The sequence below is a fragment of the Neolamprologus brichardi genome, chromosome 5 (genome assembly GCF_056152115.1).
Source record: "Neolamprologus brichardi isolate AB-2024 chromosome 5, ASM5615211v1, whole genome shotgun sequence".
NCBI lineage: Eukaryota > Metazoa > Chordata > Actinopteri > Cichliformes > Cichlidae > Neolamprologus > Neolamprologus brichardi.
In genome coordinates, this window is record NC_142108.1 from 625,115 (window position 1) to 640,300 (window position 15,186).

At 40.3% G+C, this 15,186-nt stretch overlaps 1 protein-coding gene across 1 annotated transcript in view; it reads left to right on the top strand.

Moving 5' to 3' along the window:
• The first annotated feature begins 1,379 nt into the window (after nucleotides 1–1,379).
• The window catches only part of LOC102782854 (copine-9-like), a 213,195-nt gene continuing 199,388 nt past the window's right edge, over nucleotides 1,380–15,186 (top strand). The window contains exon 1 of the mRNA XM_087840463.1: nucleotides 1,380–1,720. Within this exon, the coding sequence (XP_087696589.1) occupies nucleotides 1,644–1,720 (77 nt within the window). The 5' untranslated portion in view covers nucleotides 1,380–1,643. The remainder of the gene's footprint in view (nucleotides 1,721–15,186) is intronic.

A 15,186-nucleotide genomic window follows, 5' to 3' on the forward strand; every position in this document is an offset into this window, starting at 1 on the left:
CCCCACACCAGGGGGGCGGCTATCTCCCCCCCCACCACCACACTGCCAGTGGCTGATACCTGAGCACCCAGCCTTGGCGGGTGGGGGTAAGTACTGTCTCACTACCAGCGGCTGCTTGGTTGGGCCCCTTCTGGGGGTGTGGAGGGGTCTCGGGTCTCTGTGCCCCGTGCTCAGTCTGTTCTGGCATAGCTGGCTGCCAGCGGCGCCTGCAGGCTCGTCGTCGCACCTCCCCATGGTTTCTGCACCACAACCCTGTCCGGGGCTCCCCTCACCTCTTTTCTAGGTGGGTGGCGCGACTGCCCCTGTGGTGGTCCTCCTTGGGCTCTGGGGGGCTCTAGATGTCTAGGGCCTGGATCTCTTCTATGCCTGCTTCATGTCCTTTGGTGCAGAGGCTGTGGCTCCCCACACTTACTATTAGACAGTTACATGGAGCAACCTTATGCTTCCATGTGTTTGGCTGATTAGACACTTGCAGGTGTACCTATTAAAATAGCTGATGTAGATGGAGTGTAGATTGCTGTGTTAAGCCAGCAGAAATAAACCTTTATAGCCTGGCATTAAAAAATAACTGCTGATTGGGTTTTTTAATGAGAATGAGATAAGTAATCCATGTCTGTGTTCTTCCAAGAGAACGATGGGTTACTGTGGACATGTCCAACTGTGTCAAACACACAAGGGCTTGTTTGCCCTTTACTGTGGTGAAAATAAGCCTTCATAGCTGAGTTTAATAGAATTGTTGTTGGACATTCAAATGCATGGAAAACATACTGTTAATTAACATTTATATGGCTCTGTTTGTCTAAATCACTGAACATGCTGGTAGCCAAGCAGTGAAGCAGCTGGTGGCAGTGAGAAGTAACGTCCGGGGAGAGCGGTCACACAACCTGACCACGTTAGAGTGGGAGGTTTTTGTTAAGCTTTTATTTTGGTAGAATAAATTTGCATATTAGCTAAATATTTAGTTTCCTGTAACATTTAGTTTTAAATATAAAAAGTTACAAATATTTTTGTAAATTTGTAATTTACAAATTGCAAATTAATTTACAAAAGTGCCTCAAAAAAACATGTTTTATAAGGTTTGGAGCTAAATGTGGAAAAATGTTGCCGTAAATTTCAGCATGTTTCAGTTTACAAATGGCGCCCCATATGGTTTTGCCTCAGTTTGTTTTAAAAATTTAAATGGCGATCTGTGTGTATATAAATATAAAACAATTTTATAATGTTCTCGAAAAGGTCTTTCTTTGCAAAGGCTCCCTTTTGTTTTTTTGGGCACAGATCACTTTCCATACCAGATTCCTTGTCGAGCCCAAATACGGCTGAAAGATTTGTGGATGTCTGTCTCCACCTGGCGATGGAGTTAAGAGGAAAGAGGCGCGGAGAAGCTTGAGCATCCGGTTCTGTCAGCTTCGCTCTCTCTCTCGCTCTCTCTCGCCGTAAATGAAAGCCTCATCCTCAGGTATGCCTCCTAACCCGATGCGCTCCAGCGGCAACAACTACTACTACCGGAGGCGGCCGATTCACTCTCTCGGTTTGATGGAACACACACACATAGCCAAAGGAAAATCTGCGCTGTAATAAAAGTAGGAACTTCAGGGAGAACAGCTGATTTAAAGAAAATAAATAAATAAAAAATAGCCTCGGCCATGGCGACAATAGGGGATTTCGACCCACTCAACTCCACCGTACCTGCTACAAAGATTGAAATCACCGTTTCTTGCAGGTAAGCCCCGGATCTTTGAGCTCTGACAGATTTAGACATTACTGGATGTTTGTAATTAAAGTCAGTTTTTTTCTTCCAGATGTTTGTTTTATTTTTATTCCATCCTATATTCTCGTGCGTAATTTTCTGCCCTCGGTACACTTTTCCATGTTTCCATTCCAGTGTTCCTTGTCTTTATCCTGGGCTAAACAACTCTTTTTTTTCCTCAAAGGAGGAATTTGCATGTGCTGTGGGTGTTTAAGTGCGTGGGGTTGCAGCAACCAACCGTAGCAGGATTTATTCCGAGTGCCTCGGAGAGCTCCGGAGAGTGCAACTCTCAGATCACACGAATATCTAGATATTAAATGTACCATCTGTTAAAAAAGAAAAGAAAAAGATTCGCACGCCAACAGTGTTCAAAAAATAAAAAAATAAGTTATAAAACAACTGAAAGAGACCATATCTTAATTTACAAGCAGGATATCAGAGCACGGAAACTGCGCTCCAGCGCTGTTACACAGTAGTTTGTAAATAGTTATTAAAATCTCAATATTTTGTATTGTTAATGAGCCTATAGAGCAAAAGAATAAGATGTACAAGTATGCAAGGTGCTTAAACGTGGTCAAAGTTTTGATGTGTACTAAGAAGAGGGTCTAAAAGCGACATAAAAAATGAACGAAACGCGTCCGCTGGAGTTCATGCTGCAGGATGAACGATCTCCTCCCATAGGTTGACTCACGTACATTTGACCTCCAATGTTTAGATTTCATAAATTCCCCGCAAAAAATGATAGAAAGAGGGACTGGATGAAAAAAAAAACTAAAACAACATATGCTCACCAAGAAAAAGAAGTCTCACGCTTTTAATGTCTTTAACACACAATGTGCTGTGAAGACACAGCTCTGGGTTTTTGGTCATTTTTCTTTCAGATTTTCAAAGTGCTGTTGCCATTTTTGAAGGAAATCTTAAGGAAATGTCACCTGCCTTGTTTTCAGTCAGCCTCACTGATGTAGTTTAGATGCACATATATGATTTCATAAAATTAACTGAGATAGGCATGTGCTGTAGCCATGACATGTTTTGAAAATGGATTTATGAAATGCAACGTTGACACACATTTAAGCAGGTAAAGATACAAAAGCACCCATTCACCTTTCCATCCATCCATCCATCTATCCATCCTTCCTTTTCCATGTATCCATTTAGGGTTGCATGGCCACATGGCCAGGACAGATAGACAGATATACCATTCGCACTGACAGTTACACTTATGGACAATTTAGAATGACCACTTAACCCAACTCCATTAATTTCATGACTTTGACTGTGGGAGGAAACCGGAGTACCCGGAGAGAACCCAAAGAACACAGAGAGAACATGCAAACTCCACACAGACTCCAGTCAGACGGTGGAACTTCTTGTTGTGAGGCAACAGTGCGCCGACGTGCTTCCTTAAAACAATCATATTTAACATTGTATTCGTTTGTCCAGTCACTTTTGAGACGTTCAAAACTGGGATATTTCTATAAAATTGGCTGTAAATTCTTAATAAAAGCTGAATAAAAGCTGAAAATCTTCACTTCAGTCACATCTTAATTGTTTGATTTAAAACCTGCTGTGGTGGTGTACAGAGCCACCATTGCCAAAGAATATTTAATTGTCCAAAACTGTGTGTTTGAGTAGCTCACTCATTGTTGACGCACACAAACTTGCTACACGTAACGTTGAATTATGGTCGCAGGCCCTAAGGAGCTCCAGCTGCCTGGGCTTCTTCCATATCATTCCTTTTTTATAATCCAATTAATCTTTCATTTCTTGGCAGTTTGCAGGTCCTTGCTCTCCTCCAAATAAAAAAAGAGTTCTGTGGCTGTAGCTTAGGAGGTGAGAGTCTGCAGAAGATCAGTGATGGACATCTAGTTCCTCCATTCTGCAAGTCAAAATATCCTTGGACAAGATACTAAACCCTGAGTCATTCCCCCCCTATATTCATGTATGTGTGTGTGTGTGTGTGCCTTAGGCACTTAGACATAGAATTTCCCTCTTTATTTGCACATAGCAAATATTCACTTTTTGATTATTAGGTTAAAAGTAATTAATCAGTAATAACAATTATGAACACTGTTATTAACACTGCAGGCCTGCAGCACCTTTTTCCATATTTAAAATTCCATCGCAGATCCAAATTTTGGTGAGCATTAGGTTATTTATGGTTGACGTACATGTGAAACAATCATGAATGGAACAATTTGCAACATTGCATTTGCAGGGAGATGATTATTTATTTAGATGTTAATTATTACATTTTAAGGAGGAGATATAACGAGCTATAATGAGCATTGCTATAACTATGCTCGTTATAGCACGAAGATTAAAGAAATCAATGAACTAATTGATAATCGGTGCTAGGAAAGGACGAGGGACAGGGTCACCAGTCTGCCACAGGGTCAGGACAGATGTACCATTCACACTGGAACGACAACGTAACCCAACCCCACTAAGTTCATGACTTTGGACTGTGGGAGGAAACCTGGAGAGAACCCAAATAACACGGAGAACACAGAGAACATGCAGACTCTGTGTGTTTGTGTGTTCGTGCGCTTGGCACTGTGGCGATCAGGCAAATCTGGTAGCTCTTATTTCATTTGCACTGCCAGAATGTGTCTGCTCTGATTTTGCAAATTGATTTTCACCTGCTTCTCTACGCTAATCATAGCTCGTTATACGGGTGGGTTTAAAACTGAAGTGTTGGGGAAACAGTGACAGTGAGATTTATGGCTGAGCAACTGGAGACCCTTTGAGTTTGGTCCTGGCCCTTATTCAAAGCTTTACAAAAAGGAAACACTGACACACTTTTTAAAAGTTATGTATGCAGGTCAGCACTATGTAAAATAAGCCTTCAGTATATTTAATTAAAACTTGAATCCTTCAAGGGAAGCCAACGTTTTGGGGGACTAACTCTAGTTTTCTTGATATATATATATATATATATATATATATATATTAGGGGTGCAACGATACTCGTATCGATATTGAACCGTTCGATACAGTGCTTTCGGTTCGGTACGCATATGTATCGAACAATACAAAATTTTAAATTTATTTTATCAACTTTTCATCTGACGATGCTGTCTGTGTTGACAACTCAGTCGGTCTGCGCTCGACTACTCCGCCTAGGCTCCACTGTCGAGCGCAGATCCACTGAGCGCAGCGCAAGCTAGCAAGACAGAAGTTAAGCTCGTTGCAACATGGCAAATTGAACCTCCCCCACCCTCATTCAGATCTGGCCTTTGGAACTATCTTGGTCTTCATGTGACGTATGACCCTGAAGGTAAGCGCGTCATGGACTAAAGTAAAACAGTATGTTGGATGTGCCAGCAATGCTCAATTACATGGGTGGGAACTACTGTGTTAGCGCAGTTAGCTCATTAACTGTCGACGCCGTCCAGCCCCACGCACGGGGCGATCTGCGGGAGCTCGTTAACGGAGATTTGCCGTGTTGTGGCGTTAACGTCATTTCAGATTAACGCTGACAGCACTAGTGGGAACAACGAATATGACTGCACATTTACTCCGACATCATCCTAGTGCAAAGACAAGTGGAAGCAGACAAAAACAACAAGCAGGCATGCTACAAACTTTACCCGAGTCATTTAGACAGCCGTTAGCACATGATTCTCCTTATGGGGACCTGATATGTTTAATATGCTGCTGAGAATATAGCCCAGAAGAAGCGTATAGTATAGCTTTTATTTTGGAAAGAGACATTTCTCTGTAATAAACTCTCTTTTCCAAAGATGAGTGATTTCTCCATCAGATAGATTTATTATTTTATCCTCTTGTTGTTTCAGCAACATTAAATTTAAACTGTATGTTTGAGTTAAAATATATATTTATAATTTTAATAAATGACAAATTAAAAAGGCATGAACATGTTTTTGTATCGAAAAAATATCGAACCGTGACACCAAAGTATCGAACCGAACCGTGAATTTTGTGTATCGTTGCACCCCTAATATATACATATATATATATATATATATATATATATATATATATATATATAAATATTGTATATGTTAACATCAGAATTTTAATATTAACTGATAAATCCTATGCAGCACTTTAAACGTGTCTTTTATTAATTATGAACTGACAGCATGGATATTTTTTGTATTATTTACATTTTTTAATATTTATTATTTTTTATTATTATTTGTTTAGCTAAACATAACAGAAAATTGGATGCCTTATAAATATCTGTCTTTTGCATTTCAATTAAGCAAATTTCCTCATCAGAATTAAGTGTCTGACCACTAAGCATCCATGTCTGTTGTTATCCTCGACATCTTTTTATAATGAATCGTTTCACTAGTCTCGCTGCTCTCGACTAGCTCCTTTCCAGCAGTAGCCAGCACCACTCTTGTGACGTGTTAATAGTAAAAGCTAAGAAATGACTGAGTTATGTGATGGTAGCTATCTCATATATTGAGCTGTTTTTGTTCCACAAATCGGCAAAAGCAATTTCAAAAATTGGCACGAAGCCACAGCTGGCTGTCCTTCCTGCATAGATCACCTGTGTCAGACTTTGAAAGAGAAGTTCATGCATCCTCTCAGACAGCAGCATTTCCATGTCCTGGGTCATGTCTGTATGCTGATAGTGTCTGAAGACGCTGATCGTGACAAGCTGTTCCTGGACCTCAGTGTCTCTGGGCACCAGCAGTCCAGAGGGTTTAGGAGGGAGCTTTCTCAGCTCCCTGACACTGACAGAATAGGGTTGGCTCAGTGGAAGGATCCTCACTGCATACAGATCGAGCACACACAGCTGTGAGTAAGGAGACAAGTAAGGGAAGTAAGTCATCAGGAGAGGGAGACTGTGTTTTTGAAAAAGTGAAGTAACCTGGTTGTGGTTGACATTATGGTGCTAAAGCTTTGAGCTCCATTCATCAGAACAGGTGACCAATAATGCTGATAAACATCAGTGACCCAACAGGAAACGGTGACTCTAAACACAGGGATCCTTAATCGTGTTAATCATGGCTGCATTTCATTCAGATGGATCCTTTCTATAGAGTAGCTTGACCTCCTCACAAACTGCTAATTGGCCCCTCAGTGGGTCAGCATTTCCACCAAAGACACCACAGTGACACTGACACAAAGCTGCTTTCACACTGTTTGCGAGATCTCACAAAAGTTCATCGTATTTTTTCCTCTCCCATGTCCCTTGCAGGGCTCCGTAGTAACCCTCTGGGGTCCAGGGTATATATTGCCTTGTTTGGTGTCGTTGTTTTCAGCACAACCTCACGTGTCTGAATTTACAGTCATGTTTTCATTTTGACTGTACTAACACACTAATCTAAAATCAGACAAAAAACATAAAATCAGAGTAGAAAAAGTTATATTTTTACTGTAACAACCACAAACATGTTTATTGAATCATATTTCATAACTTTAAATGCAGATATAAATTGTCAATTTTAAAATCATACGCACAATCTTTGCAAACAACAACGTTTTTGCAGCCATTTACCTTTTACCCCCTTTTTAATAACCATTTCAAACTATTGACAGAACAATCAGCTGTTCTTCAATAAGATGTCACACAAATTATTTGTGCCACTCCAATAATTTCTGTCCACTATAAAGGAAACATCACAGAGTGATACCTGCAGGTCTGACAGCAGCAGGTGTATCACTCCTGTTTCTACCTGGAGACAGCAGTCGCCTCATTGTTGTGACACACAACACAAAACTATCCACAACACTACACATTAACTACACACTCCAAACACGCTAAACGTCACAAATCTCTCACATCTCAAAACTCGCTCTCTCTCGGTCACTCCTAAACTTCCTCCTCTTCCTAAACAACCAAATGTCAAGTTGCCGTTTTTGACATGGTGGATTTTCCCACCAGCACAAACGGGCTGTTTTTTGTTTTTTTATCTTTTGCTCATAAGCAGAGAGCGCTCGCTGCGCTGTCCTTAGACAGTAAACGTGACGAAACCATTGAGAAAAAAACACACGTAGATATTGTTGATCATGACTCTGGTTTCTATCAACTCAATTTAAAAACTGGTAAATATCACCTTGTTGGTTTGTCATCTTAAAGTAGTTGTGTGATTGGCTTACCACGACAAACAGCAGCACTCATGCGATTGTTTTGCCCCCCTGAGCTCCAGCTGTTGTCCCAAAAAGTGATCGTCGGGCAGAAAGTGATTGCCGCCCGCGGGAGCCGTTAGTAATGCCGTTACTTGTAACAGTTATTCCCATCACTGATAATGTGACGTCTCTTTTGTACAATATCATCACAGGATAAACCGTGGCATGTTTATTGGCTAATGACCTGACAAACTGTTAGCCAATGAGCACGATGTGTGCCTCAGGGAAATTATTTTCCAGCCATTAAGCACAATATAATTCATGAAGGTTTAGAAAGGTTGGTGTTTGGGGCTTGATGTTTCTGATACATTCATAGCTTTTTCTTTTCGAGCACTTAACTTATAAAATATAATCGCTCTGCTTACTCTAACTCTAATAGTGTGAATGTGCCTTGCTGCTTGTGCATGTCTCGCCTCGAGCTTTGTCTCAAGTTGTGAATCATAAAGATCAACAGCAGTCAGTGCACCATTGCACAAATTGTGTACAAATGCAAACCATCAACCAGAAGTAACATTTTAGTCACCTTAAAAGTTCAGGAAAAATTTGGAGTAGTCCATGTGATGGTACTGAAAATGAGCCAATCAGATCTGCAAACACACTTCAATCTTAAAGGTGGATGCCAACTCTGGGTCCTCTCGAAACTGCCATCTCTCTCTAGGACCTTTGAACCGAGTCTGATCTGAGCTGCAGCTCTATACGCATCAGCCTCTTTCATCTCCCTTTGTCTAAGAAAACCCATACCTGATGTCTTTTGACACATATTTGACATTTGGATGATTTTAAAAAGATTCCATGTAGCACGCTGTCTCATTATTGTGCAGATGTCAACACATCTGCAGTAGAGGTTACCTGGAGGTGAAAACGACTCGCCTGCTCTTTGACTTAGCTGCTATAAATCTTCAATTAAGTCAGCCATGCTTTTAGCATAAAGACAGTTTTGCTCCTTGAGAAACAAATCAGTCTCTACGCACTTGATGTCCCAGCTGATCTATTTTCAGGTATCGTTTTTTCCGTTGGGATTTCTTTCTCAAACAGCACAACAGTCGTGTTACAGCTCAAAGCCACCGCAGCTGGTAATGAGGGGATTGCTTTTCCCATTGAGGTTAAGATGGCTGACACTGGGATTTCTGTTCAAGTGGATTAGACATGAGTGAAACGGGGAAATGAGAATCATTGTTTTATGCAGAATGAGTGCATTGATTGGAAAACAGGCTTCAACTGATTGTTCTAATGCAGCTGTTTGACGTCTCATTGGCACAAAAATAGAGGAGACCACCCATGTTTGTACATTCTGCTAGAGAAATGGAAAGAAGGGCTACAAGAATATAAGTATTTTGTTTTCTGTAGTTAAGATTTAAGATAAATATATTATGCAAAATTCAAAGGAGCTTTGATTAATCGTTGCACATTCAGGTGCTCACTGAGTTGTGAAAGCATTCAACTGTAAGATGTGCTTTTAGGAGTGAAAGCTAATGTCATTCAAATCAAATCAATTTACTTATATAGCACTTTTCACAGGATAAAAACCACAAAGTGCTTCGCAGTAATATAAAACAGAAACACATAAAATACATTAATAATCAAACACACAATCTAAATAAACGAGTCTTAAGCTGCTTTTTAAAAGAATAAATACAATCAAGGCAACGTAATGATGGAGGGAGAGCATCCCACAACCTGGCGGCCGCCGCTCTAAAGATCTATCACCTCTGCTTTTAAAATATGTTCGAGGGACCAACAGCCTTTGATTAGATGATCTCAGGCTGCGAGAGGCCATTCAGAGCATTTAAACAACTGATTTCTAGTAAATAATTAGAAATATCTGAAGTTACCAGCACTGCTTCTAACATTACCAACGTACTGATTACCAGTTAGAACAGGATATTATATTAAACATTCAGTGTTTTCTAAAAACTGTTTGAATTTCTAAATTTCTACTAATTGAAAAAAATGTTATTTTCAAGCAGCCGTTGAAATTTATTTATGTATCGATTTTAAATCCTGATTATGATTTGAATGCAACACAGTTTGCTTTTCCGAGACGAGCTCTATAAATTCTCTGTAGGCTCCTCTGGTCATGTGTTTCTTTTACCTGCTTATTCATTCATTTCTGTTTCATGTTGTCTCAGTTGTCATCTATGAAGCGCCTTGAGGCGACATTTGTTGTGATTTGGCGCTATATAAATGAAATTGAATTGAATTGAATTTTATTATTTGCTTCGAGCCCTGTGTACAGGAGCTGCATGCTAAAAGATCTTTTGTTAAAAGGGTTGGCGTAATAAGCAAATGCTTCAGCCAATACCTTTTGATTAGCCTTGTCTCATGCTTTCTTGCTTTGTGGTAAATCTTTGTTCTGTCTTCACTGAGATATTTGAATGCTAATCAATAAACATATCAATCAGTTGTTACAGCGCAGGTGGTTTAGTTTAGTCTAAGGCAGCAAAGGCAGGACAAAGAAGAAAGAAGGAAGGGGGGAGAAAATAGGGTTAATGTACAAATAGAAATGCACAGTCTTCTTGTTGTGTGTGTGTTATTCAAATTTAGTTGGGTATGATTGATGGTGTTATTGAATTCAATTCAATTTCAATTCAATTTTATTTATATAGCGCCAAATCACAACAAAAGTCGCCTCAAGGCGCTTCATAGATACAGAGAAAAACCCAACAATCATATGACCCCCTATGAGCAGCACTTTGGTGACAGCAGGAAGGAAAAACTCCCTTTTAACAGGAAGAAACCTCCAGCAGAACCAGGCTCAGGGAGGGGCGGGGCCATCTGCTGCGACCGGTTGGGGTGAGAGAAGAACAGTACAATACCGTACTGGCGGCGTGGTGGTTGGCAGTGTTGGCTCAAAGCAGGAAGGTCCTGGGTCTGAATCTGTTTGCATGTTCTTCCGTGTCTGTGTGAGATCTCTCTGGATACTTTAGCTTCCTTTGACAGAAACAACACATCATGCTACAATCTAGCAAGAACAGATGAGAAATAAAGTAATTCAACAGAAGTGGAAGTTTTGCCTGCATTTCCCTCGGTATTCCCTTGTGAATTTAAGCCCTGTGTTTTCCTTCGTCCGTTGTTGCGTCGTTCTGTCATGGTTAGCTGTGTGGCAGGCAGGAGGTAGGACGCAAACGCAGGACTCGAGACACAGAAGGATAACCTAAAGGAGGCAGCTTTATTTTGCTGTTCAAAACTCGAACACGAAATACAAGAAAACATAACCAGAAACATAAAACTCAAACCAGAAATCTTAGGAAACTAGAAAACTAAACTGGGAAACCAAGAACTAGGACATTAGTTCACGGGAGAAACACAGCTGGGACTAATCTGACAAAACGAGACGGGGAGGAAGCAAAACTGAAAACAATCACAGGAAAACAGGAAACAAAAGACATACACAAAGACGCGGACTTGACACTGTGACATGGAGACTAGACCAAAATGCTTTCACAGTCCACACTGCAACGCGAGAACAGCGTTTTCAAGTTTATCCACTTTGGAGAGCGTTTTCAAGTTTTCTCGACCATAAATGCTGTCTCAGTGTGGACAGAAGGCCAAAACAGAGAAAACGTATTAGTGTGGAAGCTCGGAGACAAGAGGAGCTAACCATGAAACACAAGCAGAAAACAATAAACCAAAGAATTTAACTAGAATTACACATATGAATTCAGTTCTATTCATTTTCAGAACAGTATATAAAGCACCAATTCACGGTCACCTCGAGATACTTTAGATTTTGTAATATTACTAATAGTCACAGTGTGTGTTTGTTGCTCTGTTCGCTGCAGTCAGGGCTTGTTTCTGACATCACCATAATGACACAACATAATTCTGCTGTGTAAACACACAACTGTGACTTGATTTGCCACTTGTCACTGACATTATGGAATCTGTGTCTTGAAGAAGAGCTCTGAAAATGGGATTTGGCCGCAGCACGGTGTCTGTGTGGAAATCGCTCTGCCAGATGTGTCATTGTGGATGTGGGTCAGAAAGGGAGTCGGACAGTGTTGAGGGAAGCTGTGCTTTTTGTCTCCTTTTAAACAAGTGGCTGCCTGCCTGCCACCCAAACGCTGCTCCTCTAGATCCTATTAGACAAGCCTAGTGTGGCAGCCTGCCTGCAGTCTGCAGGGATTCCTGCTGGCACAGGATTGCTTGAATGAGACGAGGGAAAATATATGACCTGCGTTCTCTTGCAAGTAAACGACCTATTAACCCCAATACACATTACAAAGTAAACATTTTCTGGTGGCAACAGAGAGACTTTGTTTTCTCCTCAATCAGGTTCATGTTTTATAAGTAATCTGTATCTCATGCAATTATTAGTACTGTTGCCTCATAGCAAGAAAGCACCGGCTTGATGCACGTTCCAGATACCTCGGATGTCGGAGCCAGGGAGCCAGGGGAAAACAGGATTAGTTTTCTTAGCAAGATTTAGGTATCACTAACAATGCAGCATAATACTCATGTTTGTGCTTTAAAAAGGCATCATGTTTGGAGAGCATCAGTGTATGGCTTATTTACAGTGTTAAAAATACACAACAGTGGCAGTACAGATTAAATGTTCACAGTTTTACTGCTGTTTACCTTCAGTGCCGCCATTTTGGATCACTAACTTGGGGTATGTTGGTCAGCTCTAACTTTCTGAGTGGGAAATCTGAGTTGAAGGGATGTTCCAAAAAAAATCCTACTGGGAACTCCTAATTTCCGACTTCCGACTTCTGATGTATTCAAGAACACACTATGACACCTGTGGAAAACAGGCTTTATTTCAAGGGACTCGTGTGCTTTTAATGACACGCTGAAAGTCACAAGAGCATCTTTTCAAACTAATTTCTGCAGGAAAAAGGAATCCAAATGTGCTGTGAGCATCATTTCTCCTTATTCTCCATTGATACCATTTTTTCCACATAAAGGCTACAATGACTTTCTAAAATGTTTTCTAGAAAATATTAATTGCAGTAGCAAAAACATAGCTCCCACATATAGTCCCTTTAATTCATCGTCCTCCACATTCCATGATTATGGAGTTTTTTCACCTGTTTCTTTGGAGGACATTTCCTGAAATACACAAATGAAACTCTCAACAAGACCAACTGATATTTTACCCAAATCTCTGTTACATGTTTTTTAAAATATGAGACAAAGGAGACAGAGGGACCTCTGGAAAAGTGACCCCGTGAAAACAGAATTAGTGAGCCATTGCAGTTCAAGGACAGTCCTTTGTTAGGACATTAAAGAAGTGCATACTTAAATGTGCCATGTAGTAACCCTGGTGCCATCTTGTCCTAGCATTAGTATGTTTTTAATTAGATAATTAGTTAATTAGATGGAGTGTAATTATTAACTGAAGAGAGAAAAACTCATATCAGCATTAGAAGGTTTTGCTGTTCTTCTGTGAAGGCGTTTGCATCGATGCAGCTCTCAAACGGTGATGGCTGTGCAGTGTGGCTGATGTTGTGATGCTAAAAAGTGGCATTGGCAGCACTTTAGGAGTGAAATGCCAGGCAGGTCAGCGAACACGGGGAGCCAGGACTTCTCAGTGGGAGAATGTCAATGTCAGCAGGCGAGGGCTCTGATTGGCAACCCAGCTTCTCTCATATCATGTCCTGAAGGTTTCAAACACAAGGCCACGTTACAAGAAAAAACTTGTCTCCTAAATGAGATTAGTATCTAACAGATGTTAAGCTTCAAAGAAGGGCTCTTTGCTTTCTGAGTAACAGGATGGATCTAAACAAAGCACGATTCTAGATGCTTGTCTGCTTCTTTAGGATTTTCTGCATTATTGTAGCGTCTTCACCTTACAGTGGAAGCACCTTGAGATAACTGCTGATTTGGCTTTATAGGTATAAATAAAACGGTAAAATGGTTACCAGTAGTTACCAGTGTTGGTCAAGTTACTTGAAAAAAAGTAATCAGTAACTAAATACTGATTACTTCCCCAAAAAAGTAATCCCGTTACTTTACTGATTACTTATTTTCAAAAGTAATTAATTACTTAGTTACTTAGTTACTTTTTAAAAACACGATTTACAACCTGAATAGGTGATAAAGTGATAGATCTTTCAGCCCAATTCTACTTTTTCTGCATAATCCATCATACAAAATGTAATCAAATGGAAAAGTCTCTTTTTAAAACTTGTTTTATTAGTTTTAATCTTTTAACTTTATGCATCAAGCAAAAATTAAATTATACGCAACATTCTCTGACTGGAAGAAATTAGTTTAATATTTAAACCTATTTTCTGCACATTCCAGCACATAAAATAAAATATTTTTTTGTGTTTACACTCAGTCTTTCAAATAGATGCAAGTAAAACACAGCAGAAAATAAATAAAGTCAAAGACTAGCGGTCCTGTTGCTCTATTTTCACCTGTAAAGCAGGAGTAGGGTAGGCGGAGGTTTACCCTGGTGCAGGTGTGCAGCGGTCAGTGGAAGAATCCGCGAGTTTCTCTGTGAGTTTCCCATTACGTCGTAGCTACTCGGTGCTTGTTTAGGGTTTTTTTCAGTGTAAAAAGAAGTTTTCTTCCCACGCACAACGGACACTAATGTTTTTGTCACTTTTTATGGAATCAAACTCAAAGTAAGGTCAGTACTTCCACGCTTTAAACGCTGCACGCTCATACTCTCTCTGCACTCGATATATGATCCATTGTTGATCTGCACACAGCTGTTGTCACGAACGTCGCACTCGCTTACGTCACTGTCATGAGACATTCTTGCAAAAAAATCACGGTTTTAGTAACGCAGTAACGCAGCGTTCCTACGGGAAAGTAACGGTAATCTAATTACCGTTTTTGCGATAGTAATCCCTTACTTGTTACTTTAAAAAGTAATCAGATTACAGTAACGCCTTACAAGTAACGCGTTACTCTGGTAGTTACTGGTTGTGACTATCTGTGATGAACATGTCAACCCAGCATGTCCCAGTCCAACAGAAGACATATTTGACTAAATGTCTCCTGATCCAGAAAGGCTTGCACTAGTGTGGGGGGTGGGAACAGAGCCACAGGGCACCTCAATACATCTATGACACTGTGCCACAAGGACACTGGTGACTATGTTGTTCATGCATTGTTTTTTTGGTGTTTGTGTGTGTGTACATGTTTAGACATCTTTGTGAGGACAGAAAATTGGCATGCTACTGTACTTGTGGGGACCAACAGTCACTTATGGGGACAAAATGCTGAGGCTCAAAATGTGGTTTTAGTGTCAGGGTTGTAATTAGGTTACGGTCAGGTTTAGGCTGAGGGTTAAATGTAACCAGTTTTCGTGACATGTCCTCACTAAGATGGTAAATGGACTGGTTCTTATACAACTAATTCATTTACCCAAT